Source organism: Rosa chinensis, chromosome 5 (genome assembly GCF_002994745.2).
Source record: "Rosa chinensis cultivar Old Blush chromosome 5, RchiOBHm-V2, whole genome shotgun sequence".
In the NCBI taxonomy this organism is placed as follows: Eukaryota; Viridiplantae; Streptophyta; class Magnoliopsida; order Rosales; family Rosaceae; genus Rosa; species Rosa chinensis.
In genome coordinates, this window is record NC_037092.1 from 14,398,583 (window position 1) to 14,420,790 (window position 22,208).

At 39.2% G+C, this 22,208-nt stretch overlaps 4 protein-coding genes across 6 annotated transcripts; 1 reads left to right on the plus strand and 3 right to left on the minus strand.

Annotated features, from left to right (window-relative positions):
* Positions 1 to 44: 44 nt before the first annotated feature.
* LOC112203218 (pentatricopeptide repeat-containing protein At4g19890) lies at positions 45 to 2,476 on the minus strand. Its single transcript, XM_024344213.2, has one exon. The coding sequence runs from the start codon at positions 2,471 to 2,473 to the stop codon at positions 335 to 337; it is 2,139 nt and encodes a 712-aa protein (XP_024199981.1). The 5' UTR covers positions 2,474 to 2,476; the 3' UTR covers positions 45 to 334.
* Positions 2,477 to 5,265: 2,789 nt separating this feature from the next.
* On the plus strand, positions 5,266 to 6,740 carry LOC112164478 (protein EXORDIUM-like 7). Its single transcript, XM_024300683.2, has one exon. It carries the CDS (start codon positions 5,376 to 5,378, stop codon positions 6,393 to 6,395), a length of 1,020 nt encoding a protein of 339 aa, XP_024156451.1. The 5' UTR covers positions 5,266 to 5,375; the 3' UTR covers positions 6,396 to 6,740.
* Positions 6,741 to 6,799: 59 nt separating this feature from the next.
* LOC112164477 (uncharacterized protein At4g19900) lies at positions 6,800 to 11,909 on the minus strand. The gene is made up of 5 exons (XM_024300681.2): positions 10,279 to 11,909; positions 10,042 to 10,191; positions 8,873 to 9,007; positions 8,141 to 8,335; positions 6,800 to 7,361 (listed from the first exon to the last, which is right to left on the minus strand). The coding sequence occupies exons 1-5, from the start codon at positions 11,631 to 11,633 to the stop codon at positions 7,175 to 7,177; spliced, it is 2,022 nt and encodes a 673-aa protein (XP_024156449.1). The 5' UTR covers positions 11,634 to 11,909; the 3' UTR covers positions 6,800 to 7,174.
* A 1,710-nt stretch (positions 11,910 to 13,619) lies between these two features.
* On the minus strand, positions 13,620 to 19,040 carry LOC112202713. Of its 3 annotated transcripts, none has more exons than XM_024343719.2 (4): positions 18,938 to 19,040; positions 17,803 to 18,118; positions 17,531 to 17,647; positions 13,620 to 17,449 (listed from the first exon to the last, which is right to left on the minus strand). In XM_024343719.2, exons 2-4 carry the CDS (start codon positions 18,085 to 18,087, stop codon positions 14,156 to 14,158), a joined length of 3,696 nt encoding a protein of 1,231 aa, XP_024199487.1. In that variant the 5' UTR covers positions 18,088 to 18,118; positions 18,938 to 19,040; the 3' UTR covers positions 13,620 to 14,155. The 3 variants fall into 3 exon arrangements, with proteins under 3 accessions (XP_024199487.1, XP_024199488.1, XP_024199486.1); XM_024343720.2 differs by having other exon boundaries at positions 17,803 to 18,106; positions 18,938 to 18,994; XM_024343718.2 differs by having other exon boundaries at positions 17,803 to 18,142; positions 18,938 to 18,980.
* Between the last annotated feature and the right edge of the window lie 3,168 nt (positions 19,041 to 22,208).

Here is a 22,208-nt window from a genome sequence, read left to right on the forward strand (position 1 = left end):
TGAAACTGGGATTTCGGAAGTGTTACAATAATGTGTAGTTCACCAGGAAGGCACAATTCTTTAGATTTCAGTTTTGAGTTACAGTAGTATATATACAGCAACAAAGCTTCTCAAATCACAAGAACAATTACTGGCTTAGCCTGCTGGTTGCTCCTCCAAGCTTTTCAGACACAAATGGAGATCACATTGCGAATCTCCATCACCGGAGGAGTGGACGTAAAGACTGAACTCTTCTGAATACAATCATGCCACCTGCTGCAATTGTTCCACTTTTGAATGCCTTCCAAGTTTAAGAGCCACAGCATTCAGCCATTTTTTCATTGTATTTGAGCTGCTAGCCAATTCCTTTAGAGATTCTCTCAGTCAAATCCGAAAGAAGAGCATACTTGTTGCTCTCATAACATGCAGTCATAAATGCTTGCAATGTCACACGATCCACATTCTGATCCTTATCAACTAATTTGTGAAAGAACAATGCTGCTATTCCCACTTTCTTCTCACAACAAAGCTTCCTGACCAATGTGTTAACCGTGCGGATCCAGAACTTCTTGTCTAGCCTATCTAAGATGACCATAGCAGTGGCATAGTTATCTTTTTGGCAATACTCGTGAGCTAATGTCAACCTAGTAACTTCACAGGGTGACAGCCCCTTGTCCATCATGGTATCATATAACTTACGAGCCTCGTCAAGTTTTTCCTCCTTGCAGAGCCCACTTATTAGAGCACCATAAGTAAAACTATCCGGGGAACAACCATGATCACTCATCCTGTGGAAGAACTTTACAGCCAAAGCAATATTTCCATCCCTACAGTACCCACATATCATGGATGTATAGGTCTCCTTGGCCGGAATCAAGCCAAGCCTTACAGCTACCTTGAAAAGTTTCTCGCTTTCTTTCATTTTCTTTTGCCTGCAGAAGGCAGCAATCAAAGTGGTATATGAATGTATATCAGGCTCCAATCCAGCCTTGACCATCTTATTGAAAAAAGCTAGGGCACCGTTAATATCACCCCGTTTGCAGTGCTCGGATATGAAAATGGTATACGTGACTCTATCAGCCTGCAATCCTCGGCGAAGGCCCTTCTTAATCAGTTTATAAGCTTCTTGGACCCTCCCCTTTTTACAGAGACTGTCCATTACTGCATTGAATGTACATATATTTGGAGCAAATCCTTCTTCACTCATTACATCCATCAATTCATAAGCTCTTTCAAAATTCCCAGCTTTGCAATGCCCATAAACGAGAGTAGTATACGTATTGGTGTTAGGAACTAATTCTTGTTCCTTCATTCTGCTCAACAACATCTCCGCACGGCTCATTTTATCCTCCTTGCAATATCCACTGATCATCGCAGTATAAGTATGCACATTTGGCTTATAACTATCACTCCGGACAAGCTTCAGAAACAGCCTAAACGCCCTCTCAGTCCAACCTTTCTTGCACAACCCATCAATCAACGCGGTATGTGTATACACATTCGGCTTCCAACCTCTCCTAACCATCTCCTCCAACATCTCAAACGCCTGCTTAACACTCCCCCTCTTGCACAACCCATGTATCAAAGACGTAAAGTTAACCAAATTCGGCTTCACCCCCATCTTACTCATCTTATCGAAACACCAAGACGCTCTACTCACAAAACCCTTCTCACAAAACACACTTATAATCAAAGTAAAACTAGCATTGTCCAAAACAAAGCCCCTCTCAATCATCTTACTCAACCACCTATCCGCCTCCAAAACCACACCGTTTTGACAATACCCAACAACCATACACTTAAAGCTCAAAGCATCAGGACACACTCCTCTCACAGACATTTCGTCGAACACGTTCTCTGCATATTCCATTAAACCCATTTCGCAAGCAATGCCGATGACACAGTTCAAAGTCCGAGTACTCAACACAAGGCCCTGGTTCTGCATCTCGAAAACCATATCGGCAGCCTCTTTAAACCTCCCAATCTCAGCGAAACTCCTCACCATACAGTGAACCACTTCATGGGTCCTCTCCAAATTGCCATTGCCGAAAATCGACATGGCGCAGAAGATGTAAAGCCGCATAAAGTATCGAAATTTCGCAAACCCAATAGCCCAGTAGAAGAAGCTGAGGGCCACCATGGACCCGGCCTCGTCGGAAAGTGAAGCCACGACGGAAATGGCGTGTTCGTGGGTCAAAGAATCGGGATTTAGATCAAGATTGAGGTTTGGAGGTGAAGATTTGAAATGGGTTTGTGGGGAGTAGGATTTGTATACCATTGAACAGATTGTGGTGACCAGAGAGTGTGATTCTGATTGGGAATCGGAGGTGGTGGGGGTGGCGGCGGCGGCGGCGGCGGCGGCGGAGGAGCATGGTTCATCGGAGTCAGTGAAGGACGAGAGGGTTCTCTTGAGTTGAGAAATGTGGGTGGATGTAGGCGATAATAGCTTGTGTTGGAGTCCATGGTTTCTGAGAATTCGAACAGAAGCAACCATCAGGGTTTTAGGGGGGGTTTTTCTCAGTTCGAATAGGCGAGTACAAATAGTGGTTCTGGTTCAGTTTGGAGTAGAAATGGGCCGGATTGAATTATGGACTTTATTTGTATCGTGGCCCAACAACAATATATTTCGGCTTTTGGCCCAACAATATTTTAGTAATGATGGTTTTGAAGCAGAAGGATGGCTCAATCTCATGCTCTCACCAAGCATGCAGTCATAAGATAAGAGTTTCTTTACATCATGAAGAATGATCAAAACGCTGGTTATCCATAAGAAAATGATTCTGAACAATCCGGCACTGGTTACTTTGATATAAGTGGTGTTCATATAGTCATTCAGTAACTGACGAAAGAAATTATGCTTAATTATTGTTAAATCTAAATAACGCCGGAAAATAGATCAACGCAATCTTAAAAATTATTATTTTCACAATTTGATTAAAATCTAAAAGTGATTGAGTGTAATATTCTTGCTCAGTTACTCTGATTAAATGACCATTACATACTGAATCTGATACTCTCTTTTCTTTTATGCAAGAGATAGACATAATATATATATACTCAAATATCAATTCAATCAACTCATAAAATACACGCATCAAGAAGAAATCTTATAATGTCGTCGTCGTCCGTGTCACAGACAAGAAGAGACACTGATAAGATCAAAACATATGTCCAATGCTATTGTTGCCACATATATCCGACAGGTATAAATTTGAAGTCTTATGGAAATTGACAGGATTTCAAAACCTGAGGTCATACAAATTTATGACCAAACAATCAGTTAGTAGCTTAGCTAGCTAGTTTACCTAAACCCACTTGAGTCATAATTGATTCACATCAATGTGCATGTGAAATTCTAAATTTCTATGTACATTGCATCTATCAATAGTTTCTAATAAATGACACATGGTTGAATCACCTAATTGGTAACTATCGGCATGAACTAGGAAAAATTAATAGATCTTCCAAGATCATTCTAACCACCATTTCCAGATATACTGAAAGAGACAAAATGTTCACTGGAATGATTCTAAAATTGGGTAAACTGGACAGCCTCAGATGCAAGGCTTAGATCTTTGTTTTATATATGTTGTTGTTGTTGTTTCTGCTCCATTAATTTTCTATGTACACAGGTTGTTTGTGTGTTGTTCTGCAGATGGGATTAGAATTTGGCACAGGAAGAAAGAATTAAGGGACATTGCACCGTGCTCTCTATTCATAGTTTGAATCTATGGTATTTAGCTTGATATATATATTATTAGCTTATTTTCTAAGTTTTTGGGATCCGTGATTGTTTAATATATAGTATCACGAATTTTTTAAAATATAACTATATTTCATCTTTCTTTTCACGTGAGAAAGAGTGTTAATTTGATATATATTGTTGATTTATTCCGTGACAGCTTAAATTTTTGAAGTCGGCGGTTTTGTAGCATAAGCCAAACTATGTATAGCAAAATAGCATCCTAGATATTTGATAAGAGAACATTACTTCTACGGCAATGAATAATTGTAAGAGAGAACCAACACAAACAGTTTGAGTACTACCTCACAATGGAGTACCTGAAAAGCACCGGCATTTCACTCTCAATTGAAGGATCTTTATGATGATTAGGTGGCAGCAAGCCAGGAGCACACAGTCCCCTCTTTTAATCTTTGCCATGAGGAATCCAATCCATCCCTGTTTTTAAGGGCCAAGAGTTGAATATGCTCCAATCCCTCATCACATGGAGCTGCCACCTTTACATAATTGCAAGATATTTCACCAGAAAGGAAAACTACAATGGCCAACAGTGAGATCAACCTTTGATATTTTCAGAGAGATCATGTCAACTATGATCTATATTAATGAAAGGAAAGAAACCTGATTTTGGCCCACATCTTTGTGAATCTTAGACTACACAATGCCATAGGTTACCCTTAGCTCAAGTTACCTATATATTTTACTGGTTTCACATGTTGTCTTTGACCCCTTTTCCATGGCAATTTTTATCAGAAATCTTCCCCATATATTTGACACATTAGTTGAAAACTTAAACAAAGCCAGATAGTCAATGATCTTAAAAAGAGATTAAAGAGACGGTAGTGTAAAAGGGGGAAAACTGTGGAAAGGCATCACATGCTTGCTTTTACCCCGTGATTCATTTTAACACTAAGGTTTTGACCCTCATCATTTTTCTCCTTCTTCTTCTTTCTTCTATTCAATCACCTTTATCTAATCACAGTTTGGTGAGTGCTTTATCTTTTAATTAAAGGAGTCAATAATTATCTCAACCCTAATAAGAACAAACCGTGTGGGACTCTTCTATCAGATAATTGGCAATCTGTAAATTTGAATAATGATAAAGCTCTAGAAAAACATAGTATTAAGGTGTCCATTAAAATAGGTTTAGAAGCTTTGAAAATAACCAAGCTGTTCACATCACAATGTACTATATCATTTTCTGGGTATCTAGGCATTTTAAACTTGAGCAATTGAAACATAGGTCATAGGTGGCAGAAGAAAAGAAAAATCTAGGAGACTGAGAATCAGATATGAAAATCTGTCCTGCTATAACTGATTTTGGGGTAAAGAAATAACAAGCAACTGTATGATACCAAGTTCCTACTCCTAATTGGAGGATGGAACAATCATACATTTAAAGGTTAGTTAGCATAATACCTTTATTCTTATATGAGAACAAGAATATTAAAGAGTTAAAAGAAGTTGGGGGAGCAACATAGTTATCATTAAAAAGTAGACAAGGACTTGGAATTATTGAAACATGCAAACCAGTGCCCACCAGAAAGCAAATTATAAAGAAGAATCTCAACCCACTCCTCCTTTACCTTCACAGGATTTTCTCTCTATAAAACCAATAAGTTCCACTTCCACCAAGGAGCACTGAAAAAACAGGATGATGCAAAATCTGCATTGCAATTTCTTCTTCTTGCTTTCCTGCATTTTTTTCTCTACTACTTTGGCTCTTCCATGGAGCCAAAGCAGAGAGTTCAACCAAGCCAAAAACTATGAGGGCTCTTCTGATTTTGTGGACCTTCAGTACCACATGGGTCCTGTCCTTGCTTCTTCTCCAATCAACGTTTACATTATTTGGTATGGGCATTGGAACCCAACTCACCAATCCACCATTAGAGATTTCATCTACTCACTCTCTTCACCAGCCCCTTACCCTTCTGTTTCTGATTGGTGGAAGACTGTGAGGCTCTACACTGATCAAACTGGCTCAAACATCACTGGGACTATTTCTCTTTCCGGTGAGTTCTATGACTCTAAGTACTCCCATGGGGGTTCTCTTAGCCGATTGTCAATGCAATCCATCATCAAGCATGCTGTCACTTCATCATATCCGAAAGCATTACCTCTCAATCCAAACAATGGTCTCTACTTAATTCTAACATCTTCTGATGTTAAAGTTCAAGATTTCTGTAGAGCAGTGTGTGGTTTTCACTACTTCACATTTCCAACCATTGTTGGTGTCACTATGCCTTATGCTTGGGTTGGTTACAGTGGGAAGCAGTGTCCTGGCATCTGCGCATACCCATTTGCATGGCCCAAGTACTCAGGCAGGCCACCACCTAGCACAAATGGAGGTAACAACATAATGAAAGCGCCGAATGGTGATCCGGGTGTTGATGGGATGATCAGTGTGCTAGCTCATGAGCTAGCAGAAGTGTCAAGCAACCCACTTGTGAATGCTTGGTATGCAGGTGATGACCCAACTGCACCAACTGAAATAGCAGATTTGTGTATGGGGGTTTATGGGAGTGGTGGGGGTGGTGGATATGTTGGGGTAGTGTCTAAGGACAGATGGGGAAATGGGTATAATGTGAATGGGGTGAAAGGTAGAAAGTTCATGGTGCAATGGGTGTGGAACCCTGTGAAAAGAAGATGCTTTGGTCCCAATGCTATGGATTAGGGTTAAGTTTTACTGTGGGTGACAGCTTAGTGCTGGTTATGCATGATTGTAAATGAGCTCCTTCCATGTCTCAAAAAGAAAAGCACATAGGGTCGGTCTGGAGGGGAAGGCATGTATTGAGGGCATGGCCTGCTTGATATGTCGGGAAATTAATTTCTATCATGGAGACTCAGGCACTATCTATTTTGCTTGTCAACTCAGGCACTATCTATTTTGCTTGTCAATCTTTAGTTTGTACTTATTTTCTCTTTGTATGCATATGGTTGTAGAATACAGTACCATGTAAAGGCACTATTTTGCAATTACAGCAGCACCATAAATAAACAAGTTTTTGTACATTAGCTATGATTCAACACTAAAGATAACATTTCTATCTGTTGAGAGTGTCATCATGAGAAAATTACAAAAGAATAAGACATCTTTCTATATTTCATATTGACTAGTAAGTTGCACAAAATAGTCTCTTCAATACCGGTGTAACATTTGCGACACCGATATGATAAGCAAATATTGCAATCAAAATTTTTAGCCAGACTCTATTCTAGGAAGAAAGGCATCGGCTCAAAAACAAATACCTAAGCTACTAACTTCCAAAGTTACAACAGGTCACCCGCATTTTCTTAAAACTGATTTTTGTATCAGCATGAGCATACAAAGAGGACACATGACCTTCTTTCAGAAAGACAAAAGGTCATGAGCTCAGGGATAAGGGAATACTTGATAAGCTTGTATTTTTTCTGGACCCTTCAGTATTGACCCAACAGAGGAATTGTACAGATTCACAACACGTCAGAACATCGGATACAGCGGTGATCAATAAGCCTGGTAGCAAGGCTCTCTGGCTCTGGAATCAGAGAAGATGTAAAGCCATTCCAAAAATGGAATGTGAAGGACTCATTCAGAATTTTTCTGAACAGAACATCTTGTTGAGCTTTTTCGGTCTCAGTTGTAGGTGCAGTGAAATATCTGTTTGCATTTCAATCAGGTTAGTGATAGGAAAGTGCATGAGAGAAAGTGAAACAAAATTGATGACTATATAGAAGAACAAAAAGTTCAATATATGATTTTCCCAGATTACATAACCAGTTAGATCACATAACCGTTGCCTAATTTGCATGTAATGATACAAAAAAGTCTAAATAAAACAAGTTTCTAGTCTCACTAGCCTGGGTAATTGCATACAGATAGACATGCTAGATGCATGTGCAAGCTCGCGAACTTGCATGCCATCAGTGAGTAAAAAGACAAATTCAACTTGCGCCATGTTTTGGTCAAGGCATATTGTAGCATAATCACAACATATGCTACCTAACTTCCTATATGAAATATGATTGAGCTTGAGCACAGACCATTTGCAACCCTGCTTATTCACCTGTCAGCTAAATGGGGGGGATCAAGCTAGGGAAGTGCTGTTAAACTGAAAGACTGGGGTGGAAACCGGAAAACATGCATTCTGACAATAGTTTCAGAATAGTAATATTATACGTTTTACTTTTGTTGATCTTCTCTAAGAACCCTCATCAACTCAACTACTATCATCCTTGCAAAATCTACTTATGTAGCGATGCATGTTTCAGAATAGTAGCATAGAATCTTACTGTTTTCTTCTTTAAAGACGAGATACAAACAAAAAGACATAAGAAGAAAAACAAAAGATGACACTCATGCCCTAGATAACATCTCAATAAAATACGCCCACCACATCAAGCCTAAAACATATAGAAAGCAAGAAATCAGAAGAGTACCTTGAGATATTTTGAGGAGCAATTGGGAAAAACGTGAAAGAAGGTAGCATGTTCAGCTCCATCTGTCTAACGGATTTATTACGAATAGTCAAAAACCTCCGTGCAACTCTTGTCAAAAGATCAGCTCCATTCCATCTTAAACGAGTATCATCATATGTCATATAAAACTCTTTCAAGCACTCCATAATAAAGAGGCTGCAATAGAGAGAATAAAAAAGTTCTTATATCCAAAAGGTTTCATATTGATTGTTTCTGCATCGTGCTACTCAATTTGTCAATAGAACAGATATATACACATATATATACATACACACACACACACACATATGTGCGTGTGTGTGTGTGTGTGTGTGTGTGTATAAATATGTAGTACCTAGAAGTAAATCCATTAATACACAAACACACACACACACACAAAGATATCTAGAACCTAGAAGTAATTCTTTTAAACCATACTGCTGATTCCCTAAACCTGTTACGTCTTCCTCCCTAGTATTGATGGAAAACACTGTTGGGGCAGTGCAATGTCAATGGAGAAATTACAGAGTAATAATGATTTCTGTTTATGAAATCCTAAAGCACTAGGAGAGATGAGGTTAAAGAGGCGGGAATAAGAATTCTGCAATCCATAGAAAAGCTGATTTAAAAATCACAAAAGAGAAAAAAGGACCCTGTCATAAAAAGTCTAATTCAAATGATTTCCCGCTATTAGAGATGAATTCAGATTATTACCTTTTCCTTTTAAATGCCATTACAGCACCATTCAAAGAACCTCCTGCTAGTCTATCCTCTTTACCAACACAATTGCTGAGTGAAGATAGTGATTTCAGAACTATGATATCAGAATCAAGATATATTCCGCCGTATCTGGAAAGGCAACACAAAACTAAGTTAGATAGACATTTAGATAAATGAATAAATAAAGTGTGTTAAAATTACAGTTGGTGCACTATCCTATTCAAGACATGCATCAGCATCTGGAATCCAATACAAATTACATACCAAGTGATTCTATCAGAAATTATGTTAGGGGCTATACTTAATTAAGTGGAAAAATAAGGTTAAGTATGGTAGATCGAATGAAACTTCTGAAACTAAGAATTCAACAGACGAGCAAAGATTCCAAGGAGATGTTCATCAGGGAATATCCACTCTTCTTCAAATTGAATTTTAATTTCTGACCTGTAGCTATTCAGCTGAATGGATTTCATAAGGTTATAATAAAGGATCAACAACCTATCCATAGTTATTTTCATCTACTCCAAAGTTGCATAAAGGCTGTAGTTTGTGTATCAACCAATTAATGGCTAGATAGTCTTCTTTAAGACTCAGAAAAGCAACCAGGTTGTATTCGAAAGAACAGCAACAGAATGAGTACAAGAAAATTTAAGACTCGGAACAATTTGATAAGAGACAAAGTTATAATCTGATACAACTGTAATAACTTAAAATGCCAAGTTGTAATATCCTAATCCTATTTTTACAAAAGATTTGCCACAGAGATCCATGCTTAGTTGGTACATAGTAACCTTTAGCCCTAAGGTTAAGATCCCTATCTGAACTTTTGAAACCTTCTTCCAAAAGTTGAATGTGATATGCAGTTAAAATTAAGTATTACAGATCCTACTGCAGCCTTTATCACATGGAACCTATTTTACCCTTATGATAAGAACTACAAATGTAGAGCCTTGGCATTTCATATTTGACATGTTTGCATGGGTCATGTCAAAATTTAACACCCATAAAGTAAATCAAGAAAGAAGTATTATAAGTTCTACATCTACAGCTAGGTATTTTTGTGCATGTTTACCAATAAAAGTTCAGTATAGTTCGAAGTCAAGTCAAATAACTCACTACCCCTACCCCTTATAAAGATCTCTATGCAACTGATCAAAGCTTACTTGTAAAGAGCAGCCAGGCGGATAAGCTCACTGTAATGAATAGCATAATGCTTTGTCTTTCTCCATTCGAACCAGGCAGAAGCAAATATATGAGTAGGTGTACCCTTTAGTAACTCGTCAAGATTTGGCATAGCAACAGCAACTTTGTAACTACAGAAAAAGATCGCCTCAGTACACAATGTGGATTAGCACACTATCGAATAAATGAAGGAAAATAAGCAAAGTTTCAGAAAGTACCCGTCTTTTACAAAGCTATTTTTAAAGAAATCAAGCTCAATTGTCTCAGAAAACACCACAACACAGGCATGTCGATGATGGGAGAGTAAACTCTCAAGCCCCCGCTGGTGCCGGACACTAAACATCCAAGCTGGAGAATTCCACACCATAAACACCCTCAAATCACACCCCTTGCTAAAAAACGCATCCATAAAATCCGTAAATGACAAATAGGGATCCAAATCGGGATAGAAACCCCATCTCTTGCCATCTGCATAAATAAGACCCGAAAACTCATTCTTAATTCCACCAACCTGAACCGATTCACTAATCTGTTCAACAGTTCTCCCAACTGCTACCTCACTAACATTACCAACATTCGATGAATTCCTATCACCACTAGCATTCCCACTCCCACCGGGAATCAAAACTTTACCTCCATTCTCATCCAAAGTCTTCCTCTCAGCTCTCTCAACCTCACTCAACTCCACTCCCACACCTCTCCCACTCACATTCACACCACCGTCTCCGCCGCCACTCTCCTTCTTCCCACTCTCACCACCACCACTCTCCTTCCTCCTCCGAAACGGCACCTTCTTAAAGTGACTCAGCCACCATCTCTGCACAGCCTTGTCTCCCTTAGTTAACCCGGAAACCCCGACGGCATCGGGGTCTTGCAGCATTGGGTTATGCAGAGGGTTCAACAGCTCCAAATTGGACTTGAACATCTTATCCCTCCTCAGAAAATCACTCTTCTTATCAAACCACTCCCCCCACCCCTCCCTCAGCGGCGAAACCCTCTTCCCCACCTTCACCATCAGCGCGTCCTCCACACCCGCCACCTCAGTCATCCTCCTCCTCACCTCCATATCCACCGGCACGTCGTCCGATCCAAACGCCACGATGCTTTTATCCACCGCGCCCAACCCTACACTAAACCCACTGTAATCTTCGTCCCAGTCTTCAATCTTTCGCTTATTCAAGCCTCTTCTGATAACCCCGCCGACATGATCGAAGAAGAATCCAGAGGATCCCTGAGATTTTTCCGACTGGGGATCGTCGTCGTCGTCCAATTCGTCGTCTCTGGGGGCGTCGTCGACGACGACCTCGTCGAGCTCGTCGATCTTGTCGTCGGAGGGGATGGTGGTGACGGCGGCGGTGGCGTCGTCGGAGATGAGGGGGTTGGAGAGGGAAACGTCGTCGTTTTGGGAGATGGGGGAAGGGTGGCGGTAGTTGAAGTGGTGGGATTGGGAGTGGGAGAGGCGGGTGTAGAGGAGAGAGACGGAGAGGAGGAGGAGGAGGGCGGAGATCACGGCACAGATGTACACGCCGTAACGGGGGCGGTGGGGCCGCCGGGAACGGATGCTTCTCAGCATTTTGGGTTGCGGGAATCGGATTTCATCGGAAGTGAGCAGAGAGAGAAGAGAGTGAGAGATTCAGGGGACTGAGGAAGAAAGCAGATTCTGGATTTATTGGAATGGGAAGTGAATAACTGCACAGATGAAATTACAGTCGATTCCGGACGGAGCTGAGATTCTGATTTTCAGGTGGCTGTGACCGGAATCCAGTCCAGATTTTGATATTGTGTGATGGACTAATGACTAGTCTCCCTCGCTTTTTTGGCAAGCATTTGTCCCCCTCGCAAAACCTCTTTTTTTTTCTTTTTTTTTTTGTAGAATAGCTATAAACGACGTCGGTTCAATTTTAAGTTCGGTCTTTAAAATTCTCAAAATATTTACTCAAAATACACACACACACATATATTAATATATACTAGCCTTCCTCCACACATGCTCTGCATGTGCAAGTAATTTTTTTTTTCAGAAAATAAAAAAGAAAAGATAATGGAAGAAAATTGTTATTGCAGAGAGAAGTTAGTGGAAGAGAAAAGTGGGTTGTGAGATTTATTTTGTTTATTTTTATTAATAAAAATAAAATTTGTAATTGTCCTAATAACCCTTGTGATTTAATTAATTCTCAAAGTATTTTAATTTCTTAAGGTCATTTCTGTCAAAATTTTTAAATTTAACTAACAAATCCTCTTCCCTTAATAATAGTATAGATATATATATATATGACTTTAGTTATCATTTTCCCCTTATTATATCTAATTTATAAATAAATTTTTAAATTCAATTTTAGAGGCACTAGTATGTATGACAGCAGTTATCATTTTTCCCTTATTATTAGAATGGGAAGTGAATAACTGCTCAGATGAAATTACAGTCGATTCCTGATGGAGATGAGATTCTGATTTTCAGATGGAATGCAGTTTCGATCTTGTGAAATAAACTGATGAGTAGTCTCCCTTGCTTTTTTGGCAAGCATTTGTCTCCCTCACAAAAAAAGATAACTTTTTTCTACAGTCAAATACAGTATTTCCTTTTTTTTTCCTTGAAATGTAACTAGTTATTAACAAGTAACAATCTCAATTCAATGTTTTGTAACGAGATTTTAAGTTTGAACTTTTAAAAATTCTCAAAATATTTACTTTTTTTTTTTTAGAAGAACTCAAAATATTTACTTACAACATGTATATATGACATTTGTTATCATTTTTTCCCTTGTTATATCTAAGTTATAAATAATTTTTTTTAATTCAGTTTTAGAAGCACTAATATGTATCATAGGAGCACAGATTTGATGTATCTTTTTATCTCCCCCATGAATCATATGTCTAACAAGTAACAAGTACTAACAACAATCCACAGTGTATTCGAGTTGTATCTATATCGAACACAGCTTAGATATCAAAAAATTTCTACAATACTTGTGCATCTTGAGACGCTAATTAACTAAAAATTTGAAATTTTAATATTCATATGAGCCTTGTGGTAAAATAAAATGCGTAACTTGTAAGCAAATGAATAAATCAACTTATAATGTCTACTCGACTTGGCGTATATCAAACTATGATCGACAAAGGCCACAAAATTTTCATCACTCAACCAACTGATTCATAATCAAATTTTATTGTCACAAGTGTGACTTTTCCTCCTTCATTAATAATAAAATCTCAAGCTCATGTGATGCATACGTTATTGGTGAAAGGAGAATGAACGTTAAAGTTTCATAATATTCATATTATCTTATTTTGTCATAATAATATTTTTACATGATTGTATTATTATTATTATTTTTATTTTTTTTTTAAATAAAGCGAGAGAGGGACTAACTCTTACATGACTGTATTATGAAAATGAAAGGAATTATAAATACTTCATACACACACACACACATATTTATAGAACCTATAATAGAACCTATAATGTAGTTTAAAAGGGCATTGTAATTAGAGCCATGAATTTGCCCCAGAAAGTTACAGAACTAAAAGAAACATTAAAAAAAAAAAAAAACAAAACAAAACTGAACCAGTTGCAAACGTCATGTATATTCAAACAAATTAAACAAAGAAATGAACTTTCATCTACAGCGACCACTAGGTAAAAAGACCTTGACCATAGATGACATACAAGTCAACGGACTCAAAACCAACCCCAAGTCTCCAGAACCCAGTACACCCAACACAAGGAATTTCATCCTTCACCGGATGGCAAAATCAGATATTGGTGTTAATTGCTTTTGCTGAAGCTGATGACCAGTGCCTCTATCAGTAGCAAAAGACTCCATATCTATCCGCAGAAGCTCCAAAAAAAAGCTTCCGAAGCTCAAAGCTTGACAAGAAAATGGTGATCAATTACGCAAAAGACAGCATATTCATGCTTCATGCTCCTCCAAATCCACGCAGAAGCGCAGAAGAATTTCACAAGGTCAGAGCCAAAACTTCAACAAAAAAGCTGTGATCATACCAAGAAGACAGCACCATTCTAGCTTCCACCAGCTATCTTCAGAACTTGATCAGCTGCAATGACTCGATTCACAAAAAGTCAGGTACTAGTCACTGTTGTTGTGCCCTCTTAACAAGCTGCAATCTAGCTGTTAAAATACTCCATAGCCTCTTATTTTCTCTTACAGTGTCATCAATTGCCTCATTATCGCCGAACTCCATGCTCTCTTGCACGTTATGTTTGGATCCATGCTCTTGAAGTGATCTGTGATTGTTGGAGTTGCAAGACGTCTGCAACTGCTCAGAATTGACTCCTTGTTGGTTATTTCCCATACTTGCATCTGCACTATCAGAGGCGTTTATATTTGGAAAACGTTCAACTAGTGGAAGCACCTGCAGTTCACTGCCTCTGTCACCTTCGATTTCAGAAAATCCATTACTTGTTCCAGAATTCGTCTTAGGTTGCGTAGCTGACTCTAGCACAGTTATCTGATCGGTCCCGGGAAAGTCTTCAGACAACCTGGTAAGTATAGGGTCTTCCAGTGCACCAAGAATACCAACCTGCACGCTCTCCATTCCATTTTCATCTCCACTTTTGACAGAATCCACAAAGCTTTCTAGTTTAATGTCTATTTCTCTTTCTCTTGAAGTGTTATCACTTGCAACATTATCACCAAACTCCACAGCCTCCAGCACGTCATTCCCGAACCCTTCCTGTTTAAGTGAATCATGCTGGTTGGAGTTGCAAGATGCCTGACCCTGCTCAGTACTGGATCCGTGTTGATAATTTATCATACCCGCATCCACGCGATTAGTGATGTTTTCAGCTACTCTTGGTGAGTCAGGGTTCTGCTTCCTTGAGCCACCATTGCCAACTATGTTTGGAGAAAATTCAACCCTTGGAAGCATCTCCAGTTCACTGCCTCTGTCACTTTCAAATTCGGAAAATCCATTTGTCTTGGGTTGCGAAGCCGAGTTTAGCACGGTGGATTGACTGGGCTGATGACCATCTCGAGACAACACCATAGGGTCGTTGTGATCCAAGTCTTCCTGTGCATTAAGAATATCATCTTTGGAAGGGCCGATGACAATTTGGCAGCCAACATCATGCACAGGACTCTTTCCACTTTCATCTCCAATTTTGAGAGACTCCCCAGAGCTTAATTGTTTAATTTCCATTTTAAATGTTGGAAATATTTGAGCATCAGTGTTACCTTGGCTTCCAACCAATGCCTCATACTTTTCACCAGCATATTCACCAATAGAACATATATGTGGCGACACTCGGAATAGCTCATTCTCTCTGAAATCAGGCCCAACTAGCTCCTTACAATTAGCATCTTCACAAAAAGAAGATTCATCGACAGATGCTTGTAAGTTCAGACAAGAATTTCCAGGATAGGCATGCAAACACCCCTTTCCACTATCATCTCCAATTTTGGGAGAACCCCCAGAACTTTCTACTATAATTTCTGTTTCATATTTAGAAACACATTCAGTATCGATCTTCTCATTGTCGTGTGAAGATTCTGCACCTTGTAATAACGACTTACCTTGGCTTCCAACAAAAGACCCGCAACTTCCACCAGCATCTTCACCAACAGAACATTGTGGCGAGGATATTAAAGACGACTCATTTTCTCTAAAATTTGGCCTAGCCAGCTTCCTTCTCTTGCCACCAGCATCTTCACCAATAGAACATTGCGCAGATGATTCCTGAGATGACTCGTTCTCTCTGAAATTTGGCTTAGCCAGCTTCCTTTTCTTGCCACCAGCATCTTCACAACTACGGCATTCTTGGGCTGATCCTGGTGAATTCATAAAATGACTTCTATTATAGCTTTTGTTATCACATGGCTCATTCTCACTGAAGTTAGGCCTGATTAACTTCCTTCTCTTGCACTGCCCACCTAACAATCCCTCGCTTCCAGCACTTTCCCCATTAGTATCGCTATTGACTTTTCGCAAATCACTCCGCCGCTTGAAGTCCACAAACAGTGTCTTTTTACTGCTTTGATCATCTTTATCTCCAGTTGGTGAAGCAGAAGCTGTGTTTGCCTTCTCTGGAATCATTTCCAACTCAGACTTCACAGCTGTCTGCTTCAAATTCCTAGACTTCTCTACATTACCTTGTCGTCTCTTATGCAGTTTAGATTTTTCACTCTCCATCCAGGCATGGTGACTCTCGCTCAACATTTCCATGACTTCATCCACTGATGACGTGTCTTTAACATCTTCCTCGTGGCCAAGATGTCCAAGGTTTTCCAGACACCATCCAGGGTTATTGAATCTCAGGCGAGAGAACACACTACTTCTGTTTTCCAGAAGATCTGAACACAGCATTCTATCAGAAATTTTATGATCAGAACATTTACAGTCGTGGTAGTCCACACTGTCAAGGTCAGCAGAATGAGTGCGGCATGGTGACTGGCACTGTATCTCCTCTAATGAAGTTACATTTGCAGTAAATGGTCCTATTTCATGCACTGGTTTATTTTGTATTGCTACAGGATGCCTGCGGTCAACCAGAAAGGAAGGATAATCACTGGGGCTAAGGGGATAAGAGGAAGGCCCGTCCCTCCCATTACTTCCAAATTCTGATAAAGATTCAGGAGCTAAAGAGGACTTTGAATAGTAAATAGCCATTTCTGCTGAAGAAGTTGCCCCTGGAAAAGGAGTAATATTGATGGCTGAAAGTGATCTGCGAACATCAACCTTAGAAACGTCTTCTAGGCTTTGATTTAGTGAATTTGTCTCTGTGTATGAGGGATTTACTTCATTCCTCACCGCGGGAATGCCATTCTGGCCATCACAGTCTTGAACAGAATCATAATTTCCAACTAATAGAGAATGTGCAAGGTTCAATCTAGGATCATCAGGATCATAGGGAAGAATGCTCGTAATAATTGCATCTCCACGAGATGCTGCATAAGAGTGGCCAGTGATTGGCAGCTCCATCTGATGGCTAGAAGTTTCTTTATCTTGAACCAAAGAATATGTTTCTTGAAGAGGCATTCCAGAATAAAAAGGACCATCCAAGTGACTGACACTTCCTTCCCTTCCACACATTGCCAGGCTGCCATCACATCTTCCATTTTGGCCTGACCTAGTATGCTCAGTTGATGGCAATGCCCTGTGTTCAAAATCCACATTAACTCCATTCCCAAACTTAGCATCATCCCTTTCAACTTTGCCTGGCAGGTGTTCAAGATACCTGCTCTCGATGATCGACCGAAGCATATTGTCCACTTTATGTAGATTACCCACTTTATCACTTGATAATCTGCCATCATCCAGTTCTCGATAAATGTCCACCGGTTGTGCAGCAGTATTTCTAGCTAGTGCTCTCTGAGGATGTGGACTTTTCAATTTTCGCAAATTAAACAACATTAGAAGCCTCCAAACCTACATATATGCATGACACAAGCATATAAAATGACAATTCTTAATCCTGTATAGGTCAGACACAAAAGGAAAGTAGAAGACCTGAGCTTTGGAAAGACCAAAATTGAATTTCCATTTTGAAAAATAGTTTTCTTTGATTGCGTCACCAAACTCAGATTCTGGAAGTGGATGACAATGCCAAATTGGGTTGACTCTCACCTAGATAAAGAAGATGTGAAGAAAAATTAAAAGATGTAGTAAACTAAAACATTAAAGATGTAATGAATTCTTTCACTGAAAGTTAGAGAATGCATAGAATTCTTTCAGCTAAGAAATTGGGCCTAAATATAACCATAACCATAAATTACTTGTACCTGAGCAGGAAACTTCTTTCCTGATCTACTCCATGCATTAGGAACAATATTCATTCTACCATCAGAGGATGCCTGGAATACACCATGGAGTTCTCTCTTCTCAAATTCAAAGAGAAATAAAATCATTCCACTTTTGATCTGCTTTACAAATGGGCCTTGTCCAGATGGAAGGCCAAACAGTCTTCGTCTAAAACATTCATCTTTTGTAAAACTGCTTGACATGAAAATTGCACCATATTCGGGAGACATTCCTTGAACAGTCTTGTGCTCCTCATCTGACTCCATTGGTGTACTCAGCAAAAGGCTGTCAAATTCACTAATCATGACAACCATAACTACGCTACACAATGTAAATCCTCAAAATTCCCAGGTCACTAAAAAATCCAAAACAGCGTGAATAGAAATTGAAACATGGTTGATAAAATAAATTTGCCCTGAAACTATATACTGATCAAAATTACAGCACAAAAGGTCCGCAAAATATTCCAAAAGTCATTTATAATACCAAAGCTAATAAAGCTATTTTTAAAAAAAATGCATCACAGATTCACATTACATGTTACTCTATAGACAAGAGAATAGATTCTAAAGAATTTCAATACTAGAAACCAAAGCAAACACACACATCCACAAGTAGGCACATATTTTATACCCCGAAACTTCTTCAATCGGTTTCTGATTTCTACACTATTTCCAATCCAACCAAAATTGCACAAACACCTTCCTCTCTTTCTCCTCCTCTATCACTAAACCTAGTCCACAGTAAATGTACAGTTCTGCCAACATAATCAACTGCGAAATTTCAGTAAATGAACAACGTCATACTTCTCCAATACAATAGAGTATAGCAGTTGAAATTCTCAACGGATTTTCACAAATCAACAATAAAATAGCATATATACACATAACTCAGAACACGAACACATAAGCATGCAACTTCTCAATAAACTTTCAATCACAGCAAAGAAAACCTAAATCAAATACGAATCCAGAAAACAAAGTGATGCGAGAGAGATCGAAAATGCTAAACAATCTTAAAATAACGAACTGAATCGGAAAGAAAAATGATATTATTCGCAACAAACAAAGTAACGCAGTCCTAAAACAGAGAGAGAGAGAGAGAGAGAGGCATTACCAGAAGAATGAGGAAGAGAACGAAGGAGGCGAAGAGACGTGGCTTCGCGAGAGAGAGAGAGAGATGAGCGAAGAAGAAGATGAATCGCAATTGGCCTTTTCGGAGGTGGAGCCACGGAAGATCCTTTATATAGGGACTCCCTTCGGGACGTGGCACCTCGGTGGGTTTTTCTTGCAGCAAGTCAGCAACCGTCAGCCACTACAGCACACATGATCACTCTTTGGCTGAGCGCGTGTGGTTCACCGCTGGGATGTGTAGTTTGGGCTTTGTGTTGCTACGTGATTTTGTTTCTTCGAAAATCGAAATGCGTGGTCCGTAGGGGAGTGGGATTGGAAACAGAGAGCGCGGGCACATCGTGATATCAGCACGGAATTACTATGTTTTTTAATACTCAGTGGTCAGAAAACGTTTTTTTTTTCTTATTTTTTTTTTAAAATAAGGGCTGGTGCGGCCGCCTTTAGCCTTTAGGTCTTGAATGATGAAACTGATGAATACAAAAGGGGGGGGGGAGATAAGCCTGAACCCCATATTACAATATAGCTCAAGAAGACCTCCCGAATAATAACAGGAGTCTCTACTATTACCGTATATTCGAACATGCACCAAGTAACAAAGAGTGTCAGATTAACTACTCTATTTGCTTTACAATAATGGTAGCATCAGTTTCATCATGACACTAGAAGGTATTTAGACTTAAATGCCCTTAATAGTCTCATAAAATTTAGAATCCAAAAATTAGTATTTTGTTACATAAATGTTTTATCTTTTATTCTCATTTGTTTTGTCATTTGACTTCAGAAGATTAAAAGAATTCTTGCAACGAGCGATAGAAAGTGAAGACGAAGGTATTATGACAAAGTGTCTACTAGCTTGAACTTTGTAGCTATTGACTAAACAACATTCGTGATGGAGGTCAGGTCACTCAGGTGTTGGTGATGAAAAATTTTGATTGGACATTGACTCACCAATAAATACGAACTCGAGCGGGAGCTGACAAAGAACAATAGAGAAGCTTTCTTTGATCGTGAACTTGGTGTAGTCAACTAATTAGAGTTGGGATGTGTTACATGGCTGTTGATCCCCTATTTATGGGTGAATGCTTACTTGGGCGGCAGGTCGTTATCAGTGTTTGGACCCAAAATGAACATTTTGGCCTGACAAGGCACGTCTTGGAGAAATTGAGCCAATATCAGTGGCTCAAGCTATATATTGTCGACAAACTCGAAATATATATTTAGAGGCTAAATAAAGCCTACTATGGAAGTATGAAAAGTCAACTTTAGCATATTTTTCTACTTCGGCTAGGAGAAACCGAGCTAGACAAGGAAGGAGGGGTGACAGACTAACCAAATGAAATCGAAATGAGCTGAAACTTTTCAGATCCATTCTAGACAGCCCAAGGATCATTTCTTATGAAGAGTTCAAGAGCTTTTTTTGAGTGGAAGGCCTTCAAACAATCAGCCCAATTTTCTACAGAAGCAAAACTGGAAAACTGGACATGTAAGACGTCCAGCAGCATTTTCGGCCCAACCGCATGGAATAAAAATCTGAAAATTTGTCAGGATGATCTACACTCATAGTGGAACATTTCATATGAAGAAGTCGAAGGCATATAATGAAGTCTTGTTGGAGAAATAATTAAAGGAATAAAGGGGCAGAAACTGACCTAAAACCAGCTCAATATTCACATGTTCATGTTTCCTACCCACATGAAGAAAGCTAGATGTTTTTCTCTTTTTCCTTGGATATATTTTTCTTCTACAATCTCTTTAATAGATCATCACCACTTCCATGTTGCTGCACCTTCATGCTTTGCTTTCATTTCATCTTTTCTCTATCTTTTCCATATTTTACAAGTGAACTTAGATCTACTTTCATTATTTTTCTTCCACTCATCATTTCACTCTTTTTTTTTTCCCTATATAAATACTTTCTCCTCTCATTCTAAGACACACATTCACAACACAACAACATCTCTAAGATGATCTAAGTTCTCTCTAGAGCAAATTTCTCTAAGAGCAACTCCTCTCCTTTTCTTTCTCTTAGCGGTGATCACACTCCTAGTCCTAGTCTTCTCAGAAGCCGACTTTCAGTGCCACCAAACCCTCTGTCAACGTACTTCGGTCCTAGTCTCCTCGGGAGCCGACGGTAGTGCCGCGACCACAACACTTACGGAACCAGCCAAGCAAGGGTAACGCCCTAGCAACCCAGCCAAGCTAAAGTCACGCTTTAGCAAGATCTCAATACTTCCCGGTGATTTCGCTCTGCTCAATCTGCAATATTGAGTATCGATTGTGTGAACAAGAAGAAGCTCAGCAAAAGTCCTCACCACGAGGCACAAAGAATCCCGCGACGAGATTGGTGTTCTCCTCGTCTACAATTGCTTGAAAGAAGTCAGGTCAAGGGACACCCCCGACGACCGCACCCGAACGGTGCTGGCACGCCCGCGCAGAAAAGAGACTGTTGACCAGCTGCAACAAAACTGGAGCCAAACAATCAGCACCACATTTATAAATGTCATCATTACCGCACTTATGACTGTAATCATTGTGCACTCATTGCTATAACCATGTTCGCATTTATAGCTGCAGTGATTGTCGTACTTATAGCTATAATCTTTGCCGCTTTCATAGTCGAAATGATTACATCATTTATGGCCGAGTCAGGGTCCAAAATGGTTGACCACCCCTACACTAGAGTGATATATACAACAAAGTTTGTTACTCAATGTGCTGAATGACCTTTTGTTTTCAAATTAAAGAGAGACCATTGTCATTATTTGCTACGAGATTTAATATAGTTGTTGAACTTAACGCACAATATAATGTGTTAATTGCAAGTGACGATAATGCAAAATTTTGAAGCCTTTTTATTAAATGACTGTCATACAAAAATAAAACTCACAAACGACGATAAAGCCAGTTTTTTTTTTTTTTGAATAAAAGGCTAGTATTGTTGCCCTCAAGCCTGATTAATAAAACTGCCGAGTACAAAAAGGGGAGACATTGATCCTAAACTTCTGATTACAATAAATATCTAGAGTATTTCCCGAGATAATATCAAGAATCTCTACATAAAACATGTATTCTAACATGCACCAACTAGCAAAGAGTGCACCACTGGCTCTGATTAAGCGAGTTATAGGTGTACCACTTTTTGTTAGTTTACTTTACTACCCAAAAAGAAAACTCACAGCGAGCAATTGAAACTGAAGATGAAGGTATTAGAAATTTAGAATAAAAGTACCTACTAGCTTGAATATTGTAGTTAT

Excerpts from the sequence above, each read along its gene's own strand:
- LOC112164477 (XM_024300681.2), bottom strand. The coding sequence starts at position 11,633 with ATGCTGAGAAGCATCCGTTCCCGGCGGCCCCACCGCCCCCGTTACGGC. Across the intron at positions 8,336-8,872 it reads ATGGCATTTAAAAGGAAAAG|CCTCTTTATTATGGAGTGCT; the intron begins GTAATAATCTGA and ends TCTCTATTGCAG. Across the intron at positions 7,362-8,140 it reads GCTCCTCAAAATATCTCAAG|ATATTTCACTGCACCTACAA; the intron begins GTACTCTTCTGA and ends AAATGCAAACAG.
- LOC112202713 (XM_024343718.2), bottom strand. The coding sequence starts at position 18,135 with ATGGTTGTCATGATTAGTGAATTTGACAGCCTTTTGCTGAGTACACCA. Across the intron at positions 17,648-17,802 it reads GAAAGAAGTTTCCTGCTCAG|GTGAGAGTCAACCCAATTTG; the intron begins GTACAAGTAATT and ends TTCTTTATCTAG. Across the intron at positions 17,450-17,530 it reads TTGGTCTTTCCAAAGCTCAG|GTTTGGAGGCTTCTAATGTT; the intron begins GTCTTCTACTTT and ends GCATATATGTAG.
- LOC112164478 (XM_024300683.2), top strand. The coding sequence starts at position 5,376 with ATGATGCAAAATCTGCATTGCAATTTCTTCTTCTTGCTTTCCTGCATT.
- LOC112203218 (XM_024344213.2), bottom strand. The coding sequence starts at position 2,473 with ATGGTTGCTTCTGTTCGAATTCTCAGAAACCATGGACTCCAACACAAG.